Raw genomic sequence first — 22,267 nt, forward strand, 5'->3', positions numbered from 1 at the left:
CTAGCCACTCAGTGTGCTAATAGGTTTGAGCATTACAAGCTAGCCACTCCGTGTGCTAATATGTTTGAGCATTGCAAGCTAGCCACTCAGTGTGCTAATAGGTTTGAGCATTACTAGCTAGCCAATCAGTGTGCTAATAGGTTTGAGCATTACAAGCTAGCCACTCCGTGTGCTAATATGTTTGAGCATTACAAGCTAGCCACACAGTGTGCTAATAGGTTTGAGCATTACTAGCAAGCCAATCAGTGTGCTAATAGGTTTGAGCATTACAAGCTAGCCACTCCGTGTGCTAATATGTTTGAGCATTACGAGCTAGCCACTCCGTGTGCTAATAGGTTTGAGCATTACAAGCTAGCCACTCAGTGTGCTAATAGGTTTGAGCATGACAAGCTAGGCACTCAGTGTGCTAATAGAGTTGAGCATTACAAGCTAGCCACACAGTGTGCTAATAGGTTTGAGCATTACTAGCTAGCCAATCAGTGTGCTAATAGGTTTGAGCATTACAAGCTAGCCACTCCGTGTGCTAATATGTTTGAGCATTACGAGCTAGCCACTCCGTGTGCTAATAGGTTTGAGCATTACAAGCTAGCCACTCAGTGTGCTAATAGGTTTAAGCATTACAAGCTAGCCACTCAGTGTGCTAATAGAGTTGAGCATTACAAGCTAGCCACTCAGTGTGCTAATAGGTTTGAGCATTACAAGCCAGCCACTCTATGTGCTAATAGGTTTGAGCATTAGAAGCTAGCCACTCTGTGTACTAATATGTTTGAGCATTGCAAGCTAGCCACTCAGTGTGCTAATAAGTTTGAGCATTACTAGCTAGCCAATCAGTGTGCTAATAGGTTTGAGCATTACAAGCCAGCCACTCAGCGCGCTAATAGGTTTGAGAATTACTAGCTAGCCACTCAGTGTGCTAATAGGTTTGAGCATTACTAGCTAGCCACTCAGTGTGTAATAGGTTTGAGCTTTACAAGCAATCCAATCAGTGTGCTAATAGGTTTGAACATTTCTAGCTAGCCATTCAGTGTGCTAATAGCTTTGAGCATTACTAGCGAGCCACTCAGTGTGCCAATAGCTTTGAGCATTACAAGCAATCCAATCAGTGTGCTGATAGGTTTGAGCATTACAAGCTAGGCACTCCGTGTGCTCATAGGTTTGAGCATGACAAGCGAGCCACTCAGTGTGATAATAGGTTTGCGCATTACTAGCTAGCCAATCAGCATGCTAATAGGTTTGAGCATTACAAGCTAGCCACTCCGTGTGCCAATAGGTTTGAGCTTTACAAGCTAGCCACTCCGTGTGCTAATAGGTTTGAGCATTACTTGCTGGCCACTCCGTGTGCTAATAGGTTTGAGCATTACAAGCTAGCCACTCAGTGTGCGAATAGGTTTGAGCATTACTAGCTAACCACTCTGTGTGCTAATAGGTTTGAGCATTACAAGCTAGCCACTCCGTGTGCTAATAGGTTTGGGCATTACAAGCTAGCCACTCAGTGTGCTAATAGGTTTGAGCATTACAAGCTGGCCACTCAGTGTGCTAATAGGTTTGAGCATTACAAGCTAGCCACTCAGTGTGCTAATAGGTTTGAGCATTACAAGCTAGCCACTCCGTGTGCTTTTGGGTTTGAGCATTACAAGCTAGCCACTCAGTGTGCTAATGGGTTTGAGCATTACTAGATAGCCACTCAGTGTGCTAATAGGTGTGAGCATTACTAGCTAGCCAATCAGTGTGCTAATAGGTTTGAGCATTACAAGCTAGCCACTCAGTGTGCTAATAGGTTTGAGCATTACTAGCTAGCCAATCAGTGTTCTAATAGGTTTGAGCATTACAAGCTAGCCACTCAGTGTGCTAATAGGTTTGAGCATTACTCGCTAGCCAATCAGTGTGATAATAGGTTTGAGCATTACATGTGAGCCAGAGTGTGTGCTGATAGGTTTCAATGTTACCAGCTTGCAACTGAGTCTTACAAGTTAATCAGACAGGAATGTAATCACTCCTCAGATTTCAAGCTCCCAAGCAAAGACAATTCCTCGTCGTGAATCTATGGCCCAGTATTTACCCCCTCAGTGACAAACTCCTTGCTGAGTCCAAAGTCCGTGAGGACAACATGCCCGTCACCATCGAGAAGGATGTTCTCCAGCTTTATGTCCCTATAGATGATTCCAAGCTGCAATGGACACGGCAGAATGACAAACAAAGAAACTTGTCATATACCATGCACTGTTTTCTATTCAAACTCCCATATGCTTTCTAAATATATGATTCCAAACGCTTACGATCTCCTCATTAACTTTGTCTCCTAAATTCCTTTCAGCATTCTGAAAAAAAAACCCGTTGATCAACTCTTCTTCCGAATTAAAGGCAAAATTGTTCCTCCCCTCTCAGGAAGCATATTGTGCTCCTCAGATCAGATAAAGGGCATTGAGAACAAAGCAAAAGCTTAATTTTAACTCATCAAAACTAAAGTCTCCTCAAGGTTTACACCCAATTATACTCTTATCTGTATTCCATAAATTATGAAAAAAACAGTGCATTTTTGCAATTCCCTGTGCGTTCACAGTCGTTCTGCACAACAGTGAACTACCGCGTGCAACCATGCACTCACCTTATGCAAATGCTCGAGGGCAAGGGCAATTGCAGCAACGTAGATTCGCACCTCCTCCTCAGTGAAGTGCTCACGCTGGTACAGATGCGTGAATAACTCCCCTCCACTAACATAATCTGAAAGCAATGGGGGAAGTTGTTTCTATTTTTGAAAAGTCATAATGGATGTGAATTAATACGAATAAAAAGGCATATGTAGACATAATTACTTTGATTAACACAAATTGTAATCAATAATAGTCCATGAGCTAGAGGGGCCCACCTAGCACCCCCTCCACCAATCAACGAAACTATATTTTTTTGAAACTATGAAATGTACTGTTTGAGAAATTATATGTTATCATGTGATAAATTGGGACTCAGTATGGATTTTGAGACACTGAAAGTTGCTATTTCCTCTGTTATGATGGTATATTGGCTATACTGTTATGTATACATTGTTATATTGTTATGATGGTATATTGGTTATATTGGATGTTATGATGGTTATACACGATGGTATACATAAGCAGAAGATTTTGTTTTTTAATCCAACCAAAGATGGCTGACTGGCGGCCTTTAACGACAGTGCATTCAGAAAATATTCAGACCCCTTCACTTTTTTCACATTTTGTTATGTTGCAGCCTTATGCTGAAATCGTTTAAATTCATTTTTTCCCTCATCAATCCACACTCAATACCCCATAATTACAAAGAGAAAACAGGATTTTAGAAAGTTTTGCGAATTTATTAAAAAGAAAAAACTGAAATATCACTTTGACATAAGTATTCATACCCTTTGCTATGACACTTGAAATTTAGCTCAGGTGCCTCCCATTTCTCTTGATCATCTTTGAGATGTTTCTACACCTTGATTGGAGTCCACCTGTGGTAAATTCAATTGATTGGACATGATTTGGAAAGGCACACGCCTGTCTATGTAAGGTCTCACAGCTGACAATGTGTATCAGAGCAAAAACCAAGCCATGGGGTCGAAGGAACTGCCTGCAGAGCTCAGAGACAGGATTGTGTCGAGGCACAGACCTGGGGAAGCCTACAAAAACATTTCTGCTGCATTGAAGGTTCCCAAGAGCACAGTGGCCTCCATAATTCTTAAATGGAAGAAGTTTGGAACAACCAGGGCTCTTCCTAGAGCTGGCCGCCCGGCCAAACTAAGCAATCGGGGGAGAACGGCCTTGGTAAGAGAGGTGACCAAGAACCCGATGGTCACTTTGGCTGAGCTCCAGAGATCCTGTGTGGAGATGGGAGAAACTTCCAGAAGGACAACCATCACTGCAACACTCCACCGATCTGGGCTTTATAGCAGAGTGGCCAGACGGAAGCCAAACAGTTCAATCTTGGTTTCATCAGACCACAGAATCTTGTTTCTCACAGTCTGAGAGTCCTTTAGGTGCTTTTTTTGCAAACTCCAAGTGGGCTTTCATGTGTCTTTCACTGAGGAGAGGCTTCCGCCTGACCACTCTACTATAAAGCCAAGATCGGTGGAGTGTTGCAGTGATGGTTGTCCTTCTGGAAGTTTCTCCCATCTCCACACAGGATCTCTGGAGCTCAGCCAGAGTGACCATCGGGTTCTTGGTCACCTCTATTACAAAGAATTATGGAGGCCATTGTGCTCTTGGGAACCTTCAATGCAGCAGAAATTTTTTTGTAGGCTTCCCCAGATCTGTGCTTCGACACAATCCTGTCTCTGAGCTCTGCAGGGAGTTCCTTCGACCTCATGGCTTGGTTTTTGCTCTGATATGCATTGTCAGCTGTGAGACCTTATATAGACAGGTGTGTGCCTTTCCAAATCATGTCCAATCAACTGAATTTACCACAGGTGGACTCCAATCAAGGTGTATAAACATCTCAAAGATGATCAAGAGAAATGTGAGGCACCTGAGCTAAATTTCAAGTGTCATAGCAAAGGGTATGAATACTTATGTCAATGTGATATTTCAGTTTTTTATTTTTAATAAATTTGCAAAACGTTCTAAAATCCTGTTTTCTCTTTGTCATTATGGGGTATTGAGTGTAGATTGATAAGGGAAAAAATGAATTTAAACGATTTCAGCATAAGGCTGCAACAAAACAAAATTTGAAAAAAGTGAAGGGGTCTGAATATTTTCTGAATGCACTGTAGTTAAAGGCCGCCAGTCAGCTATCTTTGGTTGGATTAAAAAACAAAATCTTCTGCTTATGTATACCATCGTGTATAACCATAATAACATCCAATATAACCAATATACCATCATAAAAATATAACAATATATACATAACAGTATAACCAATATACCATCATAACAGAGGAAATAGCAACTTTCATTCTCTCAAAATCCATACCGAGTCCCAATTTATCACATGTTAACATATAATTTCTCAAACAGCACATTTCAAAGTTTCAAAAAAAAAAAATTTCGTTGATTGGTGGGGGAGGGAGGGTGCTAGGTGGGCCCCTCTAGCTCATGGACTATAACCATACACAAGGCTTCCTTTTGATGGCATCTTCAGTTTTCAACGTCATGACCAGAATGCTTTTAGACTAAGCACCCCTTCCCCAAGTTGGAGGGCTCATGGTGAAAAGATGATCTTTTGAATGTATCAGGCCAAATGGTTCCAGCTTACCACAGAATTCACAGTTAACAGATAGGCGAGTGACTGACAGCAACGGTGGTGACAGCATTTCGTTTGCAATGACATCATCACATTTATAACACACGTTACAACATCTAAAGTTAAAACAATTCTGTATTCCAAAAGTTGCGTATTTTTGTTCTTCTAGTATTCATTTAAAGTTTCTCCTTCCGTTTTCAGACCCTTTGCATTTGAATGTGCTCATCAGATCGACTTGTGCTCAAAATGTACCGAGCATATCAACCTCATACCAGAGCTAGAGAGAGCTGGAGTGAGCTGGAGAGAGCTGGAGAGAGCTGGAGAGAGCTGGAGAGAGCTGGAGAGAGCTGGAGAGAGCTGGAGAGAGATGGAGAGAGCTGTAGAGAGCTGGAGAGAGATGGAGAGAGATGGAGAGAGCTGGAGAGAGATGGAGAGAGATGGAGAGAGCTGGAGAGAGATGGAGAGAGCTGGAGAGAGCTGGAGAGAGATGGAGAGAGATGGAGAGAGCTGGAGAGAGCTGGAGAGAGCTGTAGAGAGCTGGAGAGAGCTGGAGAGAGCTGGAGAGAGCTGGAGAGAGCTGGAGAGAGATGGAGAGAGCTGGAGAGAGCTGGAGAGAGATGGAGAGAGCTGGAGAGAGCTGGAGAGAGATGGAGAGAGCTGGAGAGAGATGGAGAGAGCTGGAGAGAGCTGGAGAGAGCTGGAGAGAGATGGAGAGAGCTGGAGAGAGCTGGAGAGAGCTGGAGAGAGTGGTAGAGAGCTGGAGAGAGCTGGAGAGAGCTGGAGAGAGCTGGAGAGAGATGGAGAGAGCTGGAGAGAGCTGGAGAGAGCTGGAGAGAGCTGTAGAGAGCTGGAGAGAGCTAGAGCAAGAGACAGAGACAGAGAGCTCGGGTTCGGGGAAATCCAGAGAGACATATGGATGGATGATTCGCAATGGCATCGTGCCTCGACCTGATCACAAAACGCAGATTTTACTTCCGGATCGGTGGGGCAAAGCCAAAGTGCTTTTTGAACATTGGAAATACGTTTTATAATCGAATGGAAATCTGTGATCACAACAGTTGAACTTTCATCGACTCCAAGTGTAATAAGCGAAGGATGATGTGAAATACAACTTCAATCTGCAAGTTCTACCCACCGTGTGTGTTTGGTATTTAGGCTGACTCGTTACGCTTTTTGCCATTTGTGCAAATAACTACAGTTCACATAATGTCAAGGTAATTATTTAAACATGTCAACTACATGAAGCAAGAATAAATGAGAAATATATACCATACACAAATTTGGATTCCAGAAATTAATGTCCATACAAGCAAATTAAAATGATCTTTGGGGGACATACCGAGGATGAGATGTAGCTTTGTGTCTGTCTGAAAGGCGTAGTGTAGCGTCACAAGGAAGGGTGACTGGCGGATGTGCTCCAGGACTTGGCGCTCGGTGCGCGTGTGCTCTGCAGTCTTGGCCTTCTGCACGATCGAGGCCTTTTTCAGCACTTTCATGGCGTACAGCTTACCGGCATCATGCCCACTCAATTTACGCACCAGAAAAACCTTCCCGTATGCTGCAGCACATGGCAATTAGCACTCACTCAATGATCACGTACAGCATGCTCATGTTCAAGCATCAAACTTGTGATCGATATTCTATCACCACATATTACCCCTCTCCCATCACCAACACCCACCCCCTTCCCACCCCTCACCCCACAAGTTACCAAGAAACATACTTGCAAAGATTATCCTTTTAGTTTAATACTAATAAAAAACAACTTTTCAACCAGTTTCACCTCAACTCCTGGAAAATGGTCTTGCACCTTTTATGTCCCCAAATACACATGGAGAAAGAGTTTGTGTTAAGAGAAAACTAGGATCCTTGACCCTTAGGGGGTGGTGATGGTAGAAGGTGCAATACCAGAAAAGAAGCTCAAAAAAAAAGACAAAGAGGCCACCAATCTGTCTGTGGTGTGGGAACAACAGGCGCAGAGATTCCGCTTAGTCGCAAGAGATGCCAATGATCGAGGGCTTCGGTCTCCATGGCATAAATGTGGGAAAGGTGTGAGGCAGGGGTGCCATTCCAAAAAGGGGAACGTAGTACTCCATCAAGGTGTAGATGAAAGCCTTTTAGGTTGTTCGAAGTTTGGATTTACCAAGGAGAGACTTTACATGATGGAAGATGCCCAGATGTAACTGGATTCAGAGGCTAATGCTGATGTGGTTTGTCAAAGATTGATTGTGGCTGGTGGTGAGGCCCAGGTTTGAGATCATGAACCACTTCATGCAGTTTGCCAAGGAAATAAAAGGGAGAATTCGACAGATGCTCCTTTCAGCGAGACAGTGATATTTGCCGGGGTTGAAAAACATATCCCATGCGTTAATATCCCACCAACTCCTGGTTCTATCACGTTCTGCAGGGGGTAGAGGCCATGCTTGCTAATATGAAGGATGAGGGATGCTACAGCATTGGGTGGAGTCATCAGTGAACAGATGAGGGTTTCCCAGAGAATAAGAGAGATCGTTGATAAGGCTAAGGAAAGAGACCGAGCCCAAGACACCATCTTAGGGCACTCCAGCCTTCATAAGGAAAGGACATGAGAAGATCCCGTTGAGAGCTATGCAACGATTACGAGTGTGGAGGATGTCAGCAAGCCTCGACAGGTAGTAACCTTGGATGCAGCTCTCGCTCATGATCAAGATGTGTGATAAACCAAGGAAAAGATCAAAGCCACCCAACAAATCGCCAATCTAACAACTGGTGTCACAAGCAAACAGCCTTGCAGTCCAGTATTCGGGCATGTCAGCTGGCAAAAAGCAGAAAGATGCGATCTTGAAGAAACACAGTTGTACAAGTAATCATGTGGCCTCTCCAGAGTTGTCAGATTTAGCATTAGTTCCTGAGGTAATGGTTTTTGATGACAAACTTTGTGTGTTTATTTATGTTCACAAAGAAGCTGGAAACAAAAAAAGGACAAACCACACTTGTACTCAAGTCTCTTTTTAGCTGAATTGCAAATCAATATTGATAATAATAAATTTAACATCAAATTATCTAATAGACAAGATGCTTTTCCATTCCATATTGTACGGATCCCCCACATACTCATGGAGCCTGTCTTGGATAGAAATATTCCTCTGGAATCAATGAGATGTTGGTCTGATAAATGGAACTTGTCCTTCAATCCTGGAAAATCTTGGTGTCACACTGTCACTCCAGAAGGATCATAAAATCAACACACCTGTTTATTTCCTTGGTTATCAACTGGAAGAGGTTTTGTCTCTTGAACTTCTTGACCCCGCCTTCACCCAATACCTCTCCTGGGCCAACCACATAGCAAAACGGGCCTCCAAAGCTAGCTGCAGACTGGGTATCTGTCATCAATCCAATTATTTCCTTGGAAAATCAGAGCTACTCAGTCTCCAAGGCCTTTGTCTATAGTTCACTGGAATACTGCCCTCCCATATGGGCTGGTACCACAGCATCAAATGTCTCTCCTGGAAACTGTGGAATCTCAAGCTCTCAGCATTATTGGAATCTTCCACAATGATGCCGAAACCCAAGTTCTGTTGCTTTCACATCACAGACAGGTGGATGGTCTCTGTTTTTTTTACTGCCAATTCTACTACATTGCTCTCTGCTCTCTTTCCCACTCTTCCCTCTAGGGCTTCAAGTTCAAGCAGACAGTGGACCGTAACCCAGTGTCATCCCCCACCTGACCAACAACAACAACATGCATTTTAAGGCCATTTTCCCTGCTAGAGCGGGGGTTACCCTACCCACCCCAGTTAGCCGGGGTGGGTTAGCCCCACCTGACCCATGATCTTTATTACCCCTGTTAACCGTTCCTAGCTCAACCATGTTGCTGTTTTAAGTGGTTCATCCCCTTGTCTTTCTCCCTTTTGTGTTTCAGTTCATTCATTCATTCCTTTGCTGGTTGTGGCCAATTTCTGCCCCACTACCCCATTGTCAGTTCACCTTCACCTTACTCTTTTTCATTAGCCTCGGTCTTGTCGAGAGGGATAAAGCCAGTAAAGTTGTAGGTGAAATAATCAGAACAGAGAGAACCCTTACACACAGTACTGAACTTATCAACAGATTAAAACAGATACTCAGACTTTGACTAAGATAGGGGCCTGCAGTTAGCACATTAAAAAGTGTTCTTGAAGGTCAAACCGAAACCAAATGGAAATTATTAAATGCAATAAAAATGGCAAAAGCATCATTGATAAAACCAATAAAAACGGTAAAAACATCTTACTATAATTCATGGAACGGTGTATGCTTGTTTGTCGTGCTATTCCTCCTACAGTTTTGGCCGGATTATACCCAGACTTGCTACATAGGATGAGCATAACCACAATTAGTGTATAACTGTGTTTTTATATTTGCCTGTGGGAGGGCGGTGTGTATTGTGTAGCGCCGCCTTTAGGTGGGAGAGGGTATTCCAAGTCCCCACCCTTTACAGTACAGTATTCCTGTCCGCACATTTTCCTGTGTTTTTATCCAGGTCTGTAGAGAGTGAAGATGCTGCTGCCTGCTGATCTGAGGGTGAGATATTAAGCGCAGTGGGTGGGGTCATCAGCAAAAAGATAAAGAGGATTTTCCAGAGTCGGAGAGATTAATTAATGAAGACCAGAAAAAGCACAGGGCCCAGAACACTGCCTTGAGGAACTCCAGCCTGAACAGGAAGGGGAGATGAGAGAAATCCATTCAGGGCCACACGTTGACTATGACCAGAGAGGAAGTCCGCAAGCCATGCATGGAGATTTCCATGGATACCATAGGAGGAGAGTTTGGTGAGCAGAGCTGGGTGCCAGACTGCATCGAAGGCACGTGATATGTCAAGGGAGACAGCTCTGATTTCCTGTTTGGCATTGAGGACCTCCATCCATTGTTGAGACAGCAGAAGCAGCATGTCCAGAGTAGAGTGACCTGGTCTGAATCCAAATTGATGATCGGAGATCAAGCCATTGGAGAAGAGGAAGGATTTAATATCAGAATTGATGATGGATTCCATGACCTTGCTGATGATTGGGAGCAGGCTGATTGGTCTATAGTTGCAAGGATCTGTTTTTACACCTTTTTGTGTAAAGTGGTAAAGTTGGCTGATTTCCAAGCTGATGGCAGATGACCTTGAGCAAAAGAGAGGGTAAATAGAACAAAGGGAGGGTGAGATAGAGTGGCAGAGCAGGATTTTAGGACCCGTGGGCTGATGCCGTATGGTCCAGTTGCAGAATCGGAGTCGAGGTTTGACAGCCATCTTCTCCACCTTGTCGGGAGAGAAGGACATAGTCCAGGAGCAGCTGGGTATGACTGGGTAAGGTGGGTAGAGAGAGAGGGCATCATCCCACAGATGCCACCAGTATTTGGAAGAGGGAGACATACTTGAGAGCTCAGTCTTGAGAGTAGAAAGATATTGTTTCCTGGCTCTCCTGAGGGTAGACACACTTGTTACGAGCTTTGTGGAAGGAACTGAGATTGCCTTCAGTTAGATTTGCCATCCATGAGGCAAGTTGTTTCAGGGCAACTGCCTCACCACAAGATTCAGTGTACCATGGACGGGAGCAAGGGTATGACAATTTAAGATGAGATGGCATAAATCTGTGCATGAGAGAGAGCAAATTTCTTTGGAGGAATTCCCAGAATGAGTAGATGCCATAGACAGTAGAGATGGGAGACCAATCCAGATGATTGATGGCTGCTTGAAGACCGTGCCAGTCGGCCTGAGTGAAATGCAAGAATTGTCGGCGCTAAGGTGGCTCTCTGAGAATGGCCAGAGAGATTTTAACAGCATATGATCATATGATCAGCATATTTTAACAGCATATAACAGCAGACTTTAACAAGCATATGATCAGATGAGCTGATTGGAGCAGAAGCAGAACAGCAGACATTTGCAGGGAAGTTAGTCATAACCAAATCTAGAAGAGATGATGTATCGTTGACTGAAATACGGGTCGGGAAGTTGACAGATTGTGTCAGTCCCAATGATTTGCAGAAGTCCTTTGGTGAGGTGCCATGCCAGGTGTGAGACGTACCCACACCCAGCCAGCTGGCATGATGACAATTGAAATCATCACATATGAGGAACAGAGAGTTGGGTTGAGTGTATAGAAGTTGGTCCATGTTGTCGGACAGCAAGATGTAAATGGAGGTATCACTGTTTGGTGGACGGTACAACACACATAAAAACAAAAGGTGGGAGAAGAGGGGAAGCCGTAGGCAGAGGTACTCCTGGGGGTGTGGTGGAGTGAGGGCAGAGCAGGGAGAGTGAGGAAGAGAGTTTTTGATAAAGAGAGCAACTCCACCACCATGACGAGGCTCAGGTGAATTCACAACACTCACAAAGCTTTTTCTGAAAATCCATTTATGAGTAAAAAGGGGATTTTATCAATTAGGCTTGGAAGCCACACATAAGTCCTTAAAGAACCGCAGGTTGCCACCCTCTGGTCTCGGTGTTGCTGTTATATCCCATGCAATATTTCATCTTTATCATGTACATAGTTTGTGCGACATCTTAATTTGTTTCGTATTGTCCAAGGCCTAACACAGCAAAACCTTACCTCGAATAGAAAGCGTGAACAACATGTGTCCATGTTACTTGTTTTGCTTTCTTCTTCCCAAATATCTTACTTATACCTTCCCAACATTATGCTATTTCCCCTCCCCACTTCAAAAAAATACAATATATAAAAAAATCCCCGCATGACCTCATTTTAGTTGAATTTATTTTGGCCCGTTGTCGCAGTTCTACATTTCACGCTACCCTCCATCCCCGATCTTTTCTCAATATCTCCAAACTGAATCTTGATTAAATACAAATGCTTTTTTTTCCTTTAAGAACATTTTAAAAATGCATTTCAACCCTCGTATCTCCTTCAGAAATGATACACGTGTCCTTCTTAACAAGAATTTCTTTCTCTTCTTCACGAGAATTTTCCATAACTGCTTGTGAAAGTTGGGAATTTAGAATCAGAATAATGATCCACCCTCACTCCACCCACTCAAGTCTTCATATTCACACTTTATGCACCCACCCCCACCCTCCCCCCCTCCCCCCTCCCCCACACTCATCCCATCCTCAATGCCTCCCTGCCCCATACCCATTCTTTGTCCAAGTCTGCCTCTATAATGGCTTTCAACTCTGCTGTTGGAGTTTCCCTCCTCTTTCAACTGTTCCTTTTGTCCTGTTGTGTGCTGATCTGTTCATTGTACTAATACTAGCTCTTCTATGAGCTCGACTAAATATACGTATACGTATACATATATAATATATATATATATATATATATATATATCTGTGCAGTGTCTGTCCTGTCCTGTGTTGTCCTGTGTTGTCACTGAACTACTTTCTCAAACTTTTGTGAAATCGTACCAAACTTCTGGTACGCACATATCTCTCCCGTCGGTATGTCCTAAGGGTATTGTTTTTTTTTAATTCCAATTTTTTTTGGGGGGAATTTTTTTTTTTCAACTTCAATTGTTTATAAAATGTGATATCACGTATATTACAAATACATTTGTGCAAAATAATTGTTTGAATTATGATTGGTTTAAACCATGACAAAACGGCAACTCGGGCACAGTCATTTATCTATATATCTACACATCTGGGCAGTGTCTGTGTTGTCACTTAACGACTCCCTCAAACTTTTGTTTCCGTGGTTGTGAAGTGTTTTTAATAACGTTGTGGTGGTTTTGAATCACGTGGTGGTGAGGTATTTTGAATTATGTGGTGTTGAGGTGTTTTTAAATCACATGGTGGTGAGGTGTTTTGAATTACGTGGTGGTGAGGTGTTTTGAATTACGTGGTGGTGAGGTGTTTTGAATTAGTTGGTGTTGAGGTGTTTTGAATTACGTGGTGGTGAGGTGTTTTCAATTACTTGGTGGTGAGGTGTTTTTAATTTCGTGGCTGTGAGGTGTTTTTATTACGTGTTTTATAGCTGTGAGGTGTTTTTATTACGTGTTTTATGGCTGTGAGGTGTTTTTATTACGTGTTTTATGGCTGTGAGGTGTTTTGAATTACTTGGTGGTGAGGTGTAATCGTCCCAAACTTCCAGTCTGCACCTGCCCCTCCCGAATGTATGTGCCGATGGGTTCTTTTTTGAATTTTATATATATTTTCAACCCCAATCTTCAACCTAAATTGTTTATAAAAATGTAATATCACAAACACTACAAATAAATTTGTGCAAAATAATTGTTTGTAATATGATTGGTGTAAATCATGACAACACAACAACTCAGGTACAGTCATTATCCTCAGCTAAAACAAGCCCGTTCCTCAGTATCAAAGCTAGTAGATATATATATATATGTATATATACAGTCACATGAAAAAGTAAGTACACCCCATGTAAAGTTTTGACTTTTTCAACATATTTCAACATACAGCTATTTGATCTTCATTTCAACAATATTGATAGATAAAGGTGATATAATATAACAAATATCATAAAACATTTACATTTTGTAGTCCATTGTATAATTTAAATAAACATAAATGCAAATTTCGCATGTGGAAAAAGTAAGTACACCCCTACATTTATCACTACTTCAAATACCTAAAATTAGAATCAGGTGCACCAGCTCAGGTGCAAATGATTAGAACATCGTTAGAGAGGATCTTGGAGGAACCTGTCTTATTTAAACCTCAGGCATTTAGTTTGGTTTGCTCTTTGTTGTTGAAGTGTGTGGCGTCACCATGCCGAGATCAAAAGAGCTCTCTGAGGCCTTCAGAAAGAAGGTTATAGATGCCTACGAGTCTGGGAAGGGATTTAGAAAGATCTCCAAACAATTTGAAATCAATCATTCGACTGTCCGGAAGATCATCTACAAGTGGAGAAGATTCCAAACAACTACCAACTTGTTCAGGTCAGGCCGCCCCATCAAGTTCAGCCCGAGAGCAGACCGCAAGATGCTGCAAGAAGTCTCTAAGAACCCCAGAATGTCATCACGGGACCTACAGGTAGCTCTTGCCACTGTTGATGTCAAAGTGCACGAGGCTACCATTATAAAGAGGCTGCACAAATTTGATCTACATGGGAGGTGTGCCAGGAGGAAACCTTTGCTGTCCAGAAAGAACATCAGGGCAAGACTAAAGTTTGCCAATGAACACATCGGCAAAGACCAGGCACTTCTGGAACAATGTGCTCTGGATAGATGAGTCAAAGGTGGAGCTATTTGGCCACAGTACCAGAAGACATGTTTTGGCGAAAACTAAAGACAGCATTTGACCACAAGAACCTGATACCAACTGTAAAGCATGTTGGTGGAAATATTATGGTTTGGGGCAGCTTTGCTGCATCAGGGCCTGGGCAACGCACCATCATAGAATCCACTATGAATTCTTCATTGTACCAGAGGGTGCTTGAGGATAATGTGAGGCCATCTGTCGGAAAGTTGAAGCTCAACCGAAGGTGGACCTTGCAACATGCAATGACCCTAAACATATCAGTAAATCCACCAAGGAATGGCTGAAAAGAAAGAAATGGAGGGTTCAGGAATGGCCAAGTCAAAGCCCGGATCTAAATCCCATCGAGATGTTGTGGGGGGATTTGAAACGAGCTGTGCATGCAAGAAACCCCTCAAACATCGCACAGCTGAAATAATTCTGCATGGAGGAGTGGGCAAAAATTTCTCCCAGTCGATGTCAGAGACTGGTAGACAGTTATAAGAAATGCCTACTTGAGGTTGTTTCTGCCAAAGGGGGCAATACCACCTATTAGAGCCAAGGGTGTACTTACTTTTTCCACATGCGAAATTTGCATTTATGTTTATTTAAATTATACAATGGACTACAAAATGTAAATGTTTCATGATATTTGTTATATTATATATCACCTTTATCTATCAATATTGTAGAAATGAAGATCAAATAGCTGTATGTTGAAATATGTTGAAAAAGTCAAAACTTTACATGGGGTGTACTTACTTTTTCACGTGACTGTATATACCTATTCAGTAAATTTATGGATGAGATTTATCGCCAATACACTGCTCGCAGTTATAAGTAGCAGTTCTTGGGATAGACTAGCCATGAGAAATACAGTTTGATAAAAACGACACAATAGGATGGCATTGTAAGCGGAATGGGTGACGTGACATGACACGACATTGTTGTTCACATACATACTCACATTTGGGGTCTGCCTATTAGGTACGTAAGACATCGGCCATTATAAAGCTTGCAGTGTTCATGTGAGAAATTTATGAGGACATTCCGAAGACTCAATAGCTCAGTGGACTGTCGCTATTGAGTCTTCGCTATTAGTAAGTGATGAAGCCCTTAAATTTGAGTCTTGGGTTGGGTTAGACCATTTTCACACTAGCCCACACAGGAATTTATATATGAATTTTGTGTACTGTGTACAGGAATAATTTATATATGAAGTTTGTGAATATATATATGAATAAAAAAAAGAGCAGTTCCAGAGAAGATGTCCAAAGTTTTCCTTTTTTTCCAAATGGCTGCCATACCACATCACCTATGACATCAGTTATCATTCAAATTCTCCCTGGGTAGACACTCCTATGTTGAAGGCTTTGTGTCAATCGCTCAAGCCGTTGCAGAGAAAGCCAATTTAAAAGCAAATAAATAGTGAAAACGTCTGGCGGAATCACCATTACAAGAATAATCCATACAGATATAAGAGGGTACCCTTCAGTACCCCAATTATAATTGCGAGCAGTTATGCCAGGTACCGAATGCCACCCGTTCCAATGAAGTAGCCATTCCCATGCTAGCCGTTCTAACGACGATGCTATCCTATGACGATGTCGTGTCATGTCACGTCACCCGTTCCGCTGACAATACCATCCTATTGCGTCATTTTTTATCAAACTGTATTTCTCATGGCTCGTCTATCCCAAGAACTGCTACTTATAACTGCGAGCAGTGATTTCTACGTGTGCATTTATAAAACTGCGTGCCACGAAGAATAAAGTTTCATAACTATGACGTCATAGTTCAGCTGGGTCAGCAGCCATATTGAATCAATGGAAAACATTTAAAATCTCTCTTTGAAAGCATTTCACCAATTGATGTGAAACTTCAAATATATCATCCACTAACCCATGGGGATAAATATTTGATAACAATGATGTCATAGGTCACATGGTGTGGTAGCCATATTGTATTGAACAAAAAGTTGCTTTTTTTTATTCCTTCTTTTGAACTGCTTAATCGATCAATTCAAAACTTCGTAAATGAGATCGATTAGTCACATCCTTTAAATGTTGGTATTAAGCTTTAGGAATAACCATGACTGTACAATAAATGAATTAGAATTGACGTGAAGAACAGCTTTATGGAAGAATAAAACAAAATGTGTGCGAGTATGTGGATGTGGGGGGAAGTGGTATACTTTGGAGGGTACACAATTTTTATACATTATAGAGTACATGCTTTGGATGGTACACAATTTTTATACATTATAGAGTACATGCTTTGGATGGTACACTTAGCAAAGTATTTTAAAGAAATACCAGAGGTACCCAAACCATGAAAGTGCCAACTCTCGTCCGGAGGTCAAGGCCGGCAGTTATATTTCCAAAATAAAATTGCAAGAAGCAATTGTCGACAAATGGATATATTATATGACCAAAGTGCCAGTTTTTCACCAAAACCAATGAAGTTGAAGAAAATGATGGAAACAACTCTTTCTTTGCTTGAAAGTAAAGCACTAGCACATGCAAAGAACATAACTTCCACTTATGCACCCAGTGGAAGTCACAAAGGCCTTACCTCCAGTGCCTAAGACTTTCAAAAGTTCAAAGTTTTCCATTCCCACCCGCTCCGCATATCCGGTAAGATTGGCTGTCAAAAGAAGAATTAAAAATTAATGCACATCCCAACAATTTTCACAAACAACTTCCATACAATTATTATTCATAAACATAACAAAACAACCACCAACTACAAATATTTTTACTCATGTGACAGTGAAAAACTCACCAAAGATAAAATAATCAAAAGTAAGCAAACTTTGCCAAGCCGAAACACTGTTTATTCAGCGATGATGTTTGATATGAACGTTTCATTGTAACAACACCATTTTGTCTTTTTCAAAATTTGTTAAAACGTCCACTCAAAATGTAACAAAAACAATGTCAAAATCAACAATCTTCTTCCAGGTGGGTTTTCGCTGCATTCAAACATGCTTCTTTCTACTCCAAGAGCACAACAACAACATGCATTTTAAGGCCATTTTCCCTGCGAGAGCGGGGGTTAGCCTTGCGGCCCCCATGACAATCTTCTCCATTTTGCCCTATTGTCTGCATCTCCCCTTGTTAACCCCCTTGCCCGCATTTCTTCTTCCACCATCTTTAGCCAAGTCTTTCTCGGTGTTCCCCGTCCTCTACTTCCTTCCACATTCATTTCCATCACTGTTCTCACCCAGCCACTTTCATCCTTCCTCAACACATGACCAAACCATCTCAACCTGTTTCTCTTCACAGCATCCATCACAGGCTCTATTCCCATCATCTTTCGCAATTCATCATTTGTCTTCCTCTCTCTCAACGATACTCCGCACATCCACCACACACACCACATCCACCATTCGCATTTCCACCCTTTCCAGCATTCCTTGCTGCTCTACGTTCATTACCCATGTCTCGCTCCCATAAATCATAACACTTCTCACACATGCAGCATACACCCTTTCCCTTCAGCTTCAACAACACTCCCCTCCTCGACAGCACGCCAGTACTCCAAGAGCAATACCTACAAATCCAAGGATACTGTTCGGGATCAGTCATGTCAAAAAACTGCTGCTATTGCCATTTGCAGTGTTTATAGTTCTGGTGTATGCTCTGATGTATGCTCCATCCTCTCCCTTGACACCTCAAATGACTTCACAAGGCTAAAGAATAACTATGCTCAAAGACAAGAAGACTAAAGATCTCAACTCAGTGATTGCCCCCAAAGCTTGTTAACTAGCCCATCCCTCTATGTGAACCTATTGTTTTTGCGATACAAGGGTCCAGCCTCAGGGAGGAACTAAATGACAAAGGGCAGCAGGTTCACAAACAACCAAAGGGTATGTATGGTATGGCAGTGGGTGGGGGTATGGATATACACAAGGAGGAAAAACACAAAAAACGAGTAATAATGGTCCTTAGTGGAACAGAATGAGAAGGAACAGGAAAAAGGAATGAAATGAAATGAAAAGAAACTCGAATGATGATGATGAGACAACAACAACAGGTAAAGGGAAACTTATTTTGTATACATGATCGTGGCTTGTGGAAGAGCCAGAGCAGAATGAAAGGGAAGAAAATTTAAAGGGAGAAACACCAACAGCAGAATATAACCAAGTGTGATATCAAGGAGACGTGGAGAGGTACATGTGGGTGTGAACAAGCTGCATACAAGTTGAATGAAACACAGCAAGAAGAGGAAGGGGAAAAGAGGAATGAAAGAGAAAAAGAACAAACCAACTGACAACCAGCAAAAAAAAAAAAAAAGAGGTGAGGGATGGTTGGTGGGGGGTTCACAATAACCTTGAGAAAGAGAGCACTCAGGAATGGGATAATAAGGGGATAACCCAGGTTGAAAGTCCCATAGAAAGCCAATCGGACAAATCCCATAGGAACATGGACCAATAGGATCTACTGCTTTCAATAAGGAAAGTGAAATACTGGACCAGCATAAAATACCAATAAACTAGAGCAATGCATCTGTGTCGCCAATATGCATCCGCATAGTCGCACAATGGGTAAATGCCCTCGCTCACTGTCCTAAAAATAAACAAGTTTGATTTAAATCCCTTCAGCTGTTTACAAGTATCACATTTTCACCAGCCATGGCAGGTTTCACATCAATCGGTGAAGCGGTTTCAGAGAAGGGATTTTTTTTAAATATCGGCTTTCAAGCTAATATGGCTGCCATAACACATGACATATGACATTTAAAATGTACACACTACATATGTATGGGTCGGGGATCACGTTTGTAAAGTTTCGTGTTGATCGGATAAGGTTCATTTTTCTATCCAAGATGGCTACCAAACCCCATGACCTACAACATCATCATTTTCAAGCTATATGCAACAGTGGTGTTCGATGGTATTTGTAAAATTTCACATCGATAGGGTAAGCGGTTTCAGAGATATAATTATTTAATATTTCCCTTCAATCCAATATGGATGCCACACCATATGATGTTTTTGCGATCATCTTTTAATCAACATGCCTAGTCAATGACACACGTAAAGTTTCGAGTCAATCAATTTGGTGGTTTGGCAGAAGATGTTCTTTTGGGTTTTAGGTTAAATCGAATGATGATGGTTCAGCGGTTCATCTACACAGACAGAGATCTTGTGTTCAGAGCGAACCTGGTAAATGGCAACAGCAGATTAGAAATCTTACTGGAATGCGCAAATCATCGCCATTGCTGCTGGATTCAGACAAACTGCCATCAGAGATCGCACACGAGTTGAACTGTCATTTTGCCCAGGTATGCAATGAACTGCCTGGTTTGGACTTGACTGCATTACCAGCCTACCTCCCTGTGCTGCCTCCCCCAACCATTGAAAGACAGGAGGTTTATAAATGTCTCTGCAGATTGAATGCATCGAAGGCTGGACGTCCGACAGATGTCCCCATTCGACTGTTAAAGGAATTTGCATTCGAGATTTCACTGCCCTTGATCACCATCTTCAATGTTTGCCTTCGCAGTGGTTATTTTCCAAGCAGCTGGAAAACTGCATCTGTGTGTCCTGTGCCGAAGATATCACCAGTCACTGAATTTAGTCAACTTCGACCAATATCAATCACACCGATAATAGCACGTGTTTTGGAAGGCTTTCTGGCACATTTGGGTGATGGCTGATGGCTGATATTAAAGACCAAATTGATTCAAAGCAATTTGGTAACATGAAAGGCAGCTCTGTGTCCCGTTACCCTATCAGCCTGCTTGATGAGCTTCATCATGCCACCATCTGTACAATTGACTTCATGAAAGCCTTCGATCATCGACCACACAAAGGCTCTTCAGAAGCTGATTCAGCTGGGGGTCAACCCGGCCATTATCCCAGTGATCGCTGGCTTTCATTTCGCGATGCCTGCAGACAACTCGATACTGTGGTGCATCTTCATCCGAGCAACAGCTGTCCTGTGTATTTCCGCAGGGGACCAAACTTGGTCTGGTAATCTTCCTGATTATGATCAATGATGCTGCCTTGACTACTGACAAAAGATGGAAATATGTTGCCGACCTTACCATCGCTGAAGTTGTCAATAAATCACATACCAGTCATTTACAGGCTCATGTGGATGCTCTTTTGGAGTGGAGCTGTTTGAATGCAATAAAACCAAAAGCTGAAAAATGCAAAATAATGCATGTAAGTTTTTTGGCAATGGTTCCCCTCCCCCCTTGATTACCATGGGAAATTAAGTTCTTGAATCTGTGTCGACACTTCGCCTCCTTGGTGTTACCACACAGTCGATCCTTAAGTGGGATGCGCAGGTCGAGCAAATCATCAAGAGCGCATCCCGCCGCCTCTACATTTTGTGCAAATTGAAGAGTAACGGTGTTTCAGACAGAGATCTTGTGTTCATCTACACAGTGTATATTCGCCCTTTGATGGAATTCTGTGCACTGGTTTAGAGTAGTGGCCTGACAGTACAGCAGTCTGATAGCATAGAGAGAGTGCAGCGAAGAGCTCTTAGGATGGTCATGTACCCTGATCAACATCATTACGAGGAACTCCTAAGCAGCTTTGGCACTCCTTCCCTGGCTACGCGAAGAAATGATATACTCACCAACTTCGCAAAATCGATCCTGGCTTCCTTGCGACATCGTGATCTGCTCCCAACTGAACGGCAAAGCCTCTCTCGAACTGGACTCAGACATTCCCACCACATACACATTCCTCAATCAAGAACTCAGCGATATAAACAATCTAGTGTCCCTGCTCCAGTGAAACTGTTAAATGTCCAGTTGAAACATGATGAATGTATTTTAATCTTTCAAAAGAATTTTTTTCTGTTTGTTTTGATTTTCTGCATTTCTTCAATAATTTCAAAAGATTTCAACTTTTATTAACAGCATGTGTAATTTAATACAAAGTAAATATATTTTTCCTGTATTATTGAAATAAAATGCATAATTTGGGGAGCATGATTAATGTATTTTAACTTTTTTAATTTATTTATTTTGTTTTTGTTTTGTTGATTTTCCGAATTTCTGTAATAATCTCGAAATATTTTAATTTTTATTAATAGCATGTGCTTCTTGACACAAAGTAAATATATTTTTCCTGTATTATTGAAATAAAATGCATAATTTGGGGAGCATGATTAATGTATTTTAACTTTTTAAATTAATTTATTTTGTTTTTGTTTTGTTGATTTTCCGAATTTCTGTAATAATCTCGAAATATTTTAATTTTTATTAATAGCATGTGCTTCTTGACACAAAGTAAATATATTTTTCCTGTATTACTGAAATAAAATGCATAATTTGGGGAGCATGATTATTGATTAATGTATTTTAACTTTTTAAATTAATTTATTTTGTTTTTGTTTTGTTGATTTTCCGAATTTCTGTAATAATCTCGAAATATTTTAATTTTTATTAATAGCATGTGCTTCTTGACACAAAGTAAATATATTTTTCCTGTATTATTGAAATAAAATGCATAATTTGTGGAGCATGATTAATGTATTTTAACTTTTTTAATTAATTTATTTTGTTTTTGTTTTGTTGATTTTCCAAATTTCTGTAATAATCTCGAAATATTTTAATTTTTATTAATAGCATGTGCTTCTTGACACAAAGTAAATATATTTTTCCTGTATTATTGAAATAAAATGCATAATTTGGGGAGCAGGATTAATGTATTTTAACTTTTTAAATTAATTTATTTTGTTTTTGTTTTGTTGATTTTCCGAATTTCTGTAATAATCTCGAAATATTTTAATTTTTATTAATAGCATGTGCTTCTTGACACAAAGTAAATATATTTTTCCTGTATTATTGAAATAAAATGCATAATCTGGGGAGCAGGATTAATGTATTTTAACTTTTTAAATTAATTATTTTGTTTTTGTTTTGTTGATTTTCCAAATTTCT

At 41.3% G+C, this 22,267-nt stretch overlaps 1 protein-coding gene across 1 annotated transcript in view; it reads right to left on the reverse strand.

Moving 5' to 3' along the window:
* Positions 1-1,897: 1,897 nt before the first annotated feature.
* Positions 1,898-22,267, reverse strand: part of LOC144894349 (ribosomal protein S6 kinase alpha-5-like) — a 37,054-nt gene continuing 16,684 nt past the window's right edge. Inside the window, exons 2-5 of the mRNA XM_078787080.1 lie at positions 16,934-17,005; positions 6,536-6,754; positions 2,606-2,721; positions 1,898-2,167 (exon numbers count right to left, since the gene is read on the reverse strand). Coding sequence (XP_078643206.1) covers positions 2,042-2,167; positions 2,606-2,721; positions 6,536-6,754; positions 16,934-17,005 — 533 coding nt within the window. The 3' untranslated portion in view covers positions 1,898-2,041. The remainder of the gene's footprint in view (positions 2,168-2,605; positions 2,722-6,535; positions 6,755-16,933; positions 17,006-22,267) is intronic.

This window comes from Myxine glutinosa, chromosome 11 (assembly GCF_964187855.1).
Source record: "Myxine glutinosa chromosome 11, kmMyxGlut1.1, whole genome shotgun sequence".
NCBI classification, from domain to species: Eukaryota; Metazoa; Chordata; class Myxini; order Myxiniformes; family Myxinidae; genus Myxine; species Myxine glutinosa.